Source organism: Botryllus schlosseri, chromosome 9 (assembly GCF_051294905.1).
Source record: "Botryllus schlosseri isolate E-star chromosome 9, Bs_hap1, whole genome shotgun sequence".
In the NCBI taxonomy this organism is placed as follows: domain Eukaryota; kingdom Metazoa; phylum Chordata; class Ascidiacea; order Stolidobranchia; family Styelidae; genus Botryllus; species Botryllus schlosseri.
In genome coordinates this window covers 14,489,262-14,500,223 of record NC_137244.1, presented here as the reverse complement: position 1 = coordinate 14,500,223, position 10,962 = coordinate 14,489,262, and the positions used below count along the sequence as shown (strand labels likewise).

Below are 10,962 nucleotides of genomic sequence, written 5' to 3'. Positions count from 1 at the left end.
TTTACAAATATGATATTAAAGGGAATCTGCACCCATCCCAGCTCTTCAATATATAACATTAGTTTGTAATCTGATAACACCTTCCAGTTATGCCTACGATCTATTCCCGCCAACACTTTCGCGAACCGACTAGGAGAATCATGCATAAAGTTCGATCCATCATCGTATGATGTTATCCGATTTTCTACTAAGGAAAAACCTTACGGATTTTTCAGGAATTTCCACTTATGTCTCCTATAACTGAAGACTCAATAATCTATCAAGATGCACCTTTTCTGCTAAAAAAACACAGTCAACGTAACCAATGCTCCGTTGTTGAAATTACTCATTCAAATGTCTACCAGGAAGTCGTACCTGATCTGGTAGCTCGGATGTTATTTTAACGTATAGTAATTACCCCAGTGAGATGGGAATTTTTCGTAGGTTATAAATCCAATTCACCGAGCAAGGTTGCTGATAGCCATGAAGACTGTTCAAATACAGTCGTGTAGGTAGGCTTTCAAAATGTTTCTACTGTGACGCTCTCATCTCATCGCAAGTTATGACCCATGAAAATATCTTGTTTCTGGCAAATCATAGCGAGGCGCAATTGTCTGCAAATACCACCTGTTGATGAATTAGGATTCCTTTGAAGGTATTTATAGGAAAATGCGAAACGCCGATGTCATTAAGTGAGTGAAGAAAGTCAGCCGACAATCCTCTTGCTCCAAATAAAGGATGCATGAACGACATTACTCATTATTGGAGAATTCGCTAACCCCAATAACAATCGTTTTCGGGATAAAATATAATAAAACAGTTTTTTGTAATCAAAACAAAGTGCAAAATGCGAAGCATAACAAGTATAAACTATCTTTTCGACAAAGGCTAAGAATAAATACTTAGTCACGTTGCATGGATGTTATTAAACTGAAAACATTCATAGGTCAGACATGTGAAGCCAGACATTTAGAGGACATGGCATAACTGAAATATAGTCTCAAAATCTCGGTAGCTGAAACCATAGTGACCAAAAATGCTTCAAAATGATACGTAGAAGGAGCTTGAACAATACATATTTGATTACTACTGCTAGAACACAACCCGATATATCTGAATCGCAGCTTCGTGATGGTTGTTCTCATAGTGTTAGTGATACACGCACGGCCCACGGCTGTGTAATTCAACAGCACTACGCTCTACATATGATGTGGTATCAAATTAAAGTTGAAGGTGTGAAAAATCTTTTGGCAGCAGCTATATTTTGATCTGAAAGCCACCGTATTCAAACTGCAGCTGATAGGTTTTCTCGAGTGGTCGTTTTGCAGTTCATAAATCTCTATGGTATCGTGGACACGCTTCATCGTTTCTTAACCATGTGCAAACTTTCAGAATAATATGAGCTGACCACTATCTAAAATTGGTTGTCCGGGTAACTGCTTAATCGCGTCGAGAATGTGCAACAGTGAAGAAATGCGTGCCAGAAATTTCGCAAGTCTGGAAGAAGTGATGCGTGCGTGACCTCGATACCATAGAGATTAATAGTACCATTCGTGAAAATCATTTTTCTGTAGGCCTAATTCTTTCTGAGGAAAATGGCTGCTGCAATTTTTTTCAGACTTCAACTTTAATTTGATTTAATCATATAGAGCAGTGGTTTCCAACGTGGGCGATATCGCCCCCCAGGGGGCGATTTGGCGGTCTAAGTGGGCGAAAATGACCAAGGGGGCGATAGGGGGGCGAAAATGGATAAAGGGGGCGAAAATAGCGAACGGGGCGATAGGGGGCGATGGCACGTTAAAACGGCTTAATTGGAGCCAATTCGGAGAAATGACCTTTTTTGTTAGTCAACTAACCTGTCATTACAGTTTGTATGCTCGTTATTCGGTTCACAAAATTCGGGGGGCGATTATCGGTGTGGAGCTTGTAAAGGGGGCGATGAGACGAAAAAGGTTGGGAACCACTGATATAGAGCGATCTGTAGCTTTCGGCCGTTATGCACTTTCCGATCCATTTGGTTAAAATGCCTCCCTATTCACACGTTGTTAAGCAGAAGCGGTATTGATACGAATGATGTGCATCTTGGTCCAGCGGTTAGTTGGTGTTTGCGGACGATCTGAAACCCCGCGATCTCCGTCGTTTCTTTTAGGCATGACGCATGTGTAACTGCGGAATGCTATGGCTGTCCGTTAGAGACACCCCGGTACCCAACACACAAATTTTCCAGTGTGAGGTTTCTGTGAAAGGGGGCATATGGTTGTATCGTGCAATATAAAACACCGGCTATCGCATGTTAAGACCGTCGAATTGAATGCAGACGTTCAATAAAAAAAAGTATGATATTCAGATTATATCAAAACGTCCATACTCTAAAATCCAGACATTGCCCGCCACCGCGTGAAATTGACAGGAATGCGAAGGGTCGTCTCAGCTGCACCGATGTCTGTTACGACATAGTGATCTATGTACAGGCTAGAGATGGTCAGTTACGAAGAACTTCAACCTTTTGCAACTACTCAAGAAGGCTTTGCATATACTTGTACAAGTTCCTCCAGTGCCGATGTTTTAGATTACTTCTAATTCTACTTTTCAATTTTATCGGCAAAACTACTTACTTTAGATTTTGTAAAGAACAAATTGGTTGAGATTTGCCTGCATCTCCTTCATGAGTAACATTGCCATGACAACGGGGTGAAAGGGCCTCTGTATCACGGTAACTGAATACATTTTTGAAAATTGCACCTGTTGTACTATTGCTAAATTAGGGTTAGTCGCGAAGATGCACCCCGCAATTTCGACGGTGACCACCTATTAACTTCAAAAAGTATGCGACCCATTGCCGAAATCTACTTTTTGAAACTTTAATTCCTTGAGTAAACTTCAGATCTTCATTTTATACTTATTTCTATACTAAGTATTTTGCTTGCAACTGTGTAAAAACCGACAGCGTTTCTTCTACTTCTACTTGAGTATGAATGTGCAGTGTACACCTCTAATATATTGGCCTGAATATCATAACCAACCTTAATTTTCCGATTGCACGGAAATTTTTTCCTGGAACACGTCAGTTTCTTTTTGATGCATCTGGCGAATCGCTTCATGCACGAGAAATCATTCGCTCTACATTTCAAACAGACAGGCTCCTCTTGAAACAAGCAGGCGCTGCATGAAGTGTGCTGGCAATCCCCTTGACAGTCCTGCCTCTCTATGGCGGTGTTCCTTCAATCATGAATACAATCCCTTTAAAATTATGTAAGATGGGAAGCCGTACCGAACAAAACTGTGAGTCTATCAATTTGATTTATTGAAAAAAACGTAAGAGTGTGGTACCCATAAGTACCCATATGCAGCACCGTAACTGCCGCACCCCAAACCCCCCAAATGGGGGGGGGGGCCGAGCTCAAAGGGGGCCCAAAATTACTTCGTGAATTAGCATAAATAATAAAGTATTTCTTGAAAATTTATGCCAATTTTTTAAAACTTATGCCAATTTTTCAAAATTTTTTCGCGCCGTGCGCGAATTCAAGAAGCCATTTATCTTTATTATTGGGTATTAGGCCATTACCGCGCTACGACGCACCAAGACCTACAATCAAGTTTTAGGCAATATAACATGCGACTCCAAGAAGTGTGCCAGAACGATCGGCAGCGAGAAAACCTTGGCCGAAAAGGTCTATGCCCTTATGCTGACCGAAGACTGCGTTCTATATATAAAATACACATAGGTTTAATTATACATAGGCGCCTAAATGACTGACGCCGAATGTTCCTGTCTTTGCAATCTGAAGCTCACAAGACAAATACCATCCCGCTGGGAAAAAATTTATGCCAGTGAAGAAATACCAATTTGAAATCGTGTGCGTCTCTTAGTTTAGAAGCCAACGTTTGGGCGATTCTATATGTTTTGATATAGCAGACTGGAAGTTACGAAATAACATCATGTAACGAAGTCATATCAACGGGTCCGCCCGCCAGAAGATGTTTAATTATTATTTGCGGGCCATCCCGTTTTCAAGACACTTCACTCAGCTCTACCGGTAAATTTAATTACGTGAGTAGAGAGGAAAATAAATTGATAGCATAATATATATGCAATCGCCGATCTGATTGACCGATTTTATCATAAATTATCGAAAATTTTCGCGCTTCGCGCTGGCTCACAATACAGTACAGGTGATTTCGTGACAAACGCGAACAACGTGATGAGGGGGTCGTTTTATCACCCTATGGGAGCCCAAGACCCACGTTTTTGGGGGCCTGACGAGGTGCTGTTTCGTTCCTGCCAACGGGTATACGCTTGAAGATGTTTAATTATTAATGGAGTGGTCCTACCTTTTCAAACACACCTCACTCAGCTCTACCGGCAAATGTGATTACGTAGGCAGAGAGAAGATAAAAATTGATAACAATATAGGCAATTCCCGATCATACGGACCGATTCAATCATGAATTGTAGAAATTTTTCCGCGCTTCGCGCGGTTAGGCGACAAAATCTGATTCACTCAACAAACTCCCAATGAATATGATAAATAGCGTTAAACAGTGTATCGCCGGAGGGGGGTCTGGGGGGCGAAGCCCCCCAGAAGTTAGGTCTATAACCCTATGGGGGGCCCAAGACCAAAGTTTTGGGGGGGGCCTGACGAAGTGCTGTTACGGCCCTGCCCATATGTATACATTGTACATTGAAAAAGCCATTTGTGGTACTGAAATTCAGAATTACGCGAAACAATAACTTCATATCGTTAATTTATTCGCTGAAAGCTTTTCGACTGACTCTCATCAGTAGCGAACGTCAGCAACAGAGTGATTCAAATTCGAAATGTAGCAACTATTTTGTCTGTAATATGAAGTCATTGTTTCGCGTTTCATTGTGGATTGTACAATTGTACATATGCCGGCATTGCCGGGCCATATCAAGAGGCAATGATTTAAAAGCTCATTCAAATCAATTCAGTCATCTGCATATTGATTATCAGATGCGGATATGCAGATTGCATATCAAGGAACCCGTTGAAAAGTTGACATTGCCGCCCAATTCTGCAAGGTATGCGACTGAAGAAATTACCACAGAAATAAATAAAATAAGGTTTAACACTGCTTCCATTGCGATGTCACAGATATAGGATGGAGCTCCATGTTGACCTATTCAAAATCCAAAATTGTGACCCCGCATCACGCATATTCTGGTATATAGAACAAAATAATTTTTATCATGAATCGCATGCGCATATAGTTTGCCCAATATATCCAATAGTAATGATCTAATGCTACAGTTTACCTTGCCGAGCAAATAGCTTTCCGATTCGCAAGGCAGAATTCCGGAGTGCATTCTCTTTTACATTCTGATTCTCTGGCTGCTGTATGCGGCGAAAAGAAAAGAATAGTAATACAAGAGTTGGGACTAATTAACGTGATAAGGGCCAACTAACTATCACTGTAAAGTATTACTGGTTGGGTGGCAAGAAATCAGTAGTCTACGTGCTCATGAGAATTGGGAACTCATGTGATATATTAGTAATCGGAAAATATGCCCACACCATACTGCTAAATTAGGAAGCATATATATTATATATGTAATAGTTGAACTCGATCTAACTTGTTTCTATGCGAGAAGGGAATCATACCGGTGTTATTATTTTGATATTTGCTTTACCACACTATAGTAAGTAGTTGCTAAGTTTGTGGTATTGGCTATCGTTATGAGAAAACAAGTGTGCCGATAAGGACGCATATGCGCTATGCTCGCTTTCTTTGATGTGAGGTCGAACCGGAAGTTTACGCCATAAACAAATTATACGCGATCTATGTCTTCACAGTCGTCACGCCTAATCCTAGGCAAACACCGCGTGATTTAATTACGCCGGATTAGAGTGCGCCCCCAACAAATACATACACGAAATTTTGATTAGCATGAAAACACGAGACCACTTTCGACGATTTGATTAGGCAAATATATTATGCCCCTTTCCACGATTGAGCACAGGTGTACTAATGACCATATTTCTATGGCATGCAATATCGTGTTCTGATGTTCTGTCTACATATTGCGTTGATACAATATGGAAGAACATTCTGGGTACACTCTACCGATGCAACCGCGGCCGGCGCATACGAAGAAGAATTAAAGTGCGGGCTATGTAGATTGTTTCTGTTCTACCTGCCGAACACAGCTCTTGTGAGTGTGGAAACGGGAGGTCAATGTAAACGGCCACACACGCGCTTGGTATAATTGTCAGGGCAATACGAGAAATTGCAATAAGTTATATATTGGTTGTTATTATATTCTTAATTCGCCGTAAAACTGGTAAATACACACAATCCGGGGAGCAGTAACCCACCATTAACGGAAATATCAAGACTGAAGACTACTTTGAAAATTTCAGTAACGGAGTCAAATTTTTATTCTTAATCCTATATGCAATACATGAAGATAGGATAGATTACAGAATCGTGGTAAATGAAGAATTGGTAGGAGTTCTGGAGGTACAGAGATGCTTGAAAATGAAGAATCGAAATTGCATAACTTAAGCTCTGATTTTTGAGTCCAAGTGCAAATTAGATCAGTGATGCATTCAAGGTCTTCTTCTTCTTATCATTATTAGTAGAAATCGTGGTAGAGACACTTATCACATCAAAGATTTCATGACCCGCGCATATGCATTTTATTATAGGGTGCTTTCTTATATGACATGTTTCGCTCACCCATAGGATAGAAAAAGACATATAACTTAAACTATATGTAAGTTGAATTATACATATCGGTTAGTAGATTTCGTATTCTGTTGCCTCAAATTATAGGACAGTAATGTAAATTTCTTCAATATTGAAGTCAGGAAACGTTTGTGAATGCCATCATAATATTTATCGTTAAATGCAGTTTTCATAATTTAGTACTCCGCGATGTCGATTGCCGGGTTAGAGGTAAGGAAAATCTCTTAAAAAATTGCAGTTAGCGGTTATAGTTCTCTATTGTTCAAAGACTAAGTTTTCACTTACTACCTGGTATTGCAAGTGCAATGTTAGGGAAACGATGCACAGCAGCTGCACACATACCGATAGCCCGTGACTGCACTTCATTTTATGCAATATAGTTTTCATAACGAGACAATTATGATTCTGGTGAATGGAGGTTGAGGCATAACTTGGATGTACCCAATTCGAATCCAATTATTTCAACATCATAATTCAAATATCAGTTGACTGGCTTCGATGCGGTTTGCTAGTTTCAAAACGGCACTCCCGATCACCCCGAAAATATTGCCCCCGTTGGTATAAGACTACGACCAAGGTTTATTAAAATAATTACGAGAGGGAGTGCTGTTTGTGGTATAGTAATTCACGCGATCATAAGTAGCTTTAATCGAATTGTGAAAGCTTGTAATATGTACAGGTAACCGCCAGTTATGCCTGAAATGACGAAAGCAACACTAGCGCATTCCAAATTAGGACTGCATTTGAAAGTTTATCGCCGAACCCGGAACCGCCACAATTATATCCTGAAAATACTGGTATGCCAGAGATTCGGGTTCATTAAACGCCGCCCATCTATTGGTTTCCATTTGAGACTAGCCAGACACGCGATTACGATGCTGAAGTATAAGTAATTATTATAAGTAACAATTCATCACTGCCAAACGAGTGCTTGTGAAATTATAAATGCTGCTAGGAAGGATAGTGCTGTGTTCATAACAGAATTTTATGATTTTGTGACGATTCGTTCAATGGGGCATGCGCCAGGTATAGAAACTTGAAAGATAGGTTTAATGCTAATGTGTATGTATATGCTGACATATATCTTTAATACGACAATATTTTCAGTACAGCATCACTGCAATAATATAGTAATGAAGATATATCTCAAGTATATACGCGTTGGCATCAAACCCATCAAGTCAATGGGATCTGGTCTATATGATAATTCTAGTTGCCTAATTTCACTAAATTAAAGCGAAATCTAATTTTAATCTAATTCGTGAAATGTTTCCACGATCTAATTCTAATTGTGCTCTAATTTGTGAAATGTTCCTATGCCCTAATTTCAATTCTAATCTACTTTGTTGTTTTCCTGAAAATGCCTCTTCATTCAAGGCATTTTGCAGCGAGTTAACAGGAATATCCCTGTCGCGCAGGGAAATCCAGTGCCTAGCCCCACAATATTCGTTGAGTTATATTTTCATCTGGACAAGACACACACATCGCATTACTTACACGGTACAATCATTCTAGTTTTTAAAACTTTACGTTAGTACAACGTCGTGCCGACTAACATGGGCGATGCTCATGACCACAGCATAAGCAATATTTTATTAAAGTAGTAAAAATATAACAAGAACTATCATGATCATGGACATCATTTTATTTTGAACTATGAGCTGAGCACGATACCTGACAACGCTTTCCAACGGCCAATGAATCGATATTGGGGCTAGTCAGACATGTTACTATATGAAAGACTGTCTCATCCTAAAGATTGATCTTGTGGGGACGTCCTATGCCGTTTTCTAAGCGTCTCGGTCTCGACAGCGTTTGGGCCATTGCACGTCAAGACAATATGAATATGATATCAGCTGACTCTAGATCGATGGAATGCTGTTGCAATCGCCGAAGTTGTTTCAGCTAGTGTGGAATAGTGTTGTTGGGCACAGGCGAATAGCTTATTTTTAAACAACAACAATAATAATAATTTGAAACTAAACTCAATTTTAGCATTTCAAAATGCTTTATTCCGCGTTCTTCCAAAATCTCAAATAAGATGACCAGCCGCGATTGCGGCGACCTGGTATAGTAAAAAAACGAGCCAAGTTTGGTGTACAGACGTTAACAATACTCATGGTTATGAGATTGCGCTGTGACTAGACATGAACTGATGTTTGCTGTATTTATTTCCCATTCACAATTTCATTCCATCTCCAAGTTTTTTTTCTGCGGATTCAGTAATTCCAATTCTAATCTAATTCGAAAAAAAACCTGTGTAGCTCTAATTCTAATCCTAATCTTATTTGGAAAAGCTGTGTAGCTCTAATTTTAATTCTAATCCTAATCTAATTTGGAGAAGCTGGGTAGCTCTAATTTTAATTCTAATTCTAATCTAATTTGGAGAAGCTGGGTAGCTCTAATTTTAATTCTAATTCTAATCTAATTTGGAGAAGCTGTGTAGCTCTAATTCTAATTCTAATCCAATTCGGAGAAGCTGAAAATTTTCTAGTTGTCCAAATCTGCTATAGATAGCGATGACATGTGGTGGGAAATAGCAGTTTCGAAAAACAAATAATTTTATCTATAATGGCAAAAATTTGACAATGCACGTTTTTGACAATACAAATCAGCCAAAAAATATACTAGAATTTATATATATATTTCACTTCATGGCCTGATCATGCTATGTGATATCAAAATTGGATACCTCAATAGTCGTCGCATTTGTAAATCTCCTTTCTCTTTAGAGGTTTACAGTTGTATAGTTTACGAATAATTTGAATGCTTTGACCATGTTGATGATATCTTCTAGATTTCTACAATTTTGGATTCAAACATTTTCGCGTCATCTGTGGTGACTATGTGTATCCGTGATGAGTCGTTACACCTATGGACGCATTGACTACAACCCCAGTATAACTGGATTGCTGAAAGGGACCCATAAAGTGTTTAAGAGAATATCCGCTTACACGACTATCTGAGGTGATGAAATAGCCTACTTCGGTGTAAACAACTAGGCCATATTTCTAATCAAACTTGGGACGTGAGCAGTTGATCGACCATTAGGATTCGCAGAAAGACTTTCGTTCTCATCCACATCACAGCAAGTTTACTTACTAAAATGTGTTTCATCAGCGTCAAATATTATCGCTACTTTTACAAATGGAGCATATTGCATCTCAAAATTGCACGCAAAGTAACTCACCGTCTCTGACACAACGCCCCCTTTTGTTATCCCCGGCAACTACGATGCTCGGAAGGGATGTCAAGTCGTACGGATCCGCTTGTAAGGCGCAATGAAGACCGACGTCACATCTGCCTAGGTACCAATGCTTCCCTCCGCATTCTTCTCCCTCGATCCTGGCGCACGTCGGGCAACAATTACAGACACCCACCGTCAATCCACCTTTGCATTTCAGCTTTCTTGGTCTTTTGATTGGACACGATATCCGGGAGCAAGGCGGGCAGTTTGGGTATTCAGGTATGATGAGATTTGTCAGGATGCGATTTTCCATTTGTTCATCTTCTCCGCAGTCTAATAGCGAGGCACAGTCTCTTTGTTGTCTTCGTTTCGACGCGTTTATCAGGATGCCGGCGCGTTGTAGCGACACAAATGTAAGCGAGTAGAGCAATAATTTGTTCATTTCAATGTGCTAGTCCGATTCCTTTCTGCAAGTACAGATTATGCAAATATTTTGATTTGATCGATGTCTAATACACTAGTTCAAACGTAACAGTTTTCGAAAACTTGCGTTAACGTTATAATTCGCTAATACCCCTCGAGTCTGCATCTTGTGCTCTTTTCTAGAATGTCGAGTTTTCATTGCATATTAAAATGCCATGGAAGCATGCCTCATCCATAGTACACATCATTTTATTCATAATGCTGCTCCGAGAACTCATTTGAGGATATCAGCCACACGGACAGTCAAGTTCCTGACTGAATGAATGTTAGCAGTTTCCCCGCTTATGTAACAATCACCGGATCGTTGTGCAGCTAGTCTCACATGGATAGGAGAGAATGACGATCAAATCGTGTGTAATAAAATGGCTGTTAATCAAACCATCGATCTCAATTTTGACGCGTGCCTCATCCGTGTATTCTCTACTCTCGAAGTCTTGGGTTCATCAGCACTCAGAGTTATCGGTTCGAGATTTTAAAAAGCTACTATATGTAAACAAAAGGGAGAATTGGCGTGTAGTAGATATATCGAAATCATTGATACAGGGAAACACCTGAAACATTCGACAAGACATTGAGCAATGACTACTACAAATGAGTGTTTG

General features: G+C 39.8%; 1 protein-coding gene across 2 annotated transcripts; it reads right to left on the bottom strand.

Annotated features, from left to right (window-relative positions):
* Positions 1 to 589: 589 nt before the first annotated feature.
* LOC145446863 (uncharacterized) lies at positions 590 to 10,641 on the bottom strand. Of its 2 annotated transcripts, none has more exons than XM_080325235.1 (4): positions 9,881 to 10,641; positions 5,258 to 5,333; positions 3,003 to 3,198; positions 590 to 2,216 (listed from the first exon to the last, which is right to left on the bottom strand). In XM_080325235.1, exons 1-4 carry the CDS (start codon positions 10,317 to 10,319, stop codon positions 2,169 to 2,171), a joined length of 759 nt encoding a protein of 252 aa, XP_080181361.1. In that variant the 5' UTR covers positions 10,320 to 10,641; the 3' UTR covers positions 590 to 2,168. The 2 variants fall into 2 exon arrangements, with proteins under 2 accessions (XP_080181361.1, XP_080181360.1); XM_080325234.1 differs by having other exon boundaries at positions 5,258 to 5,336; positions 9,881 to 10,623.
* Positions 10,642 to 10,962: the final 321 nt, after the last annotated feature.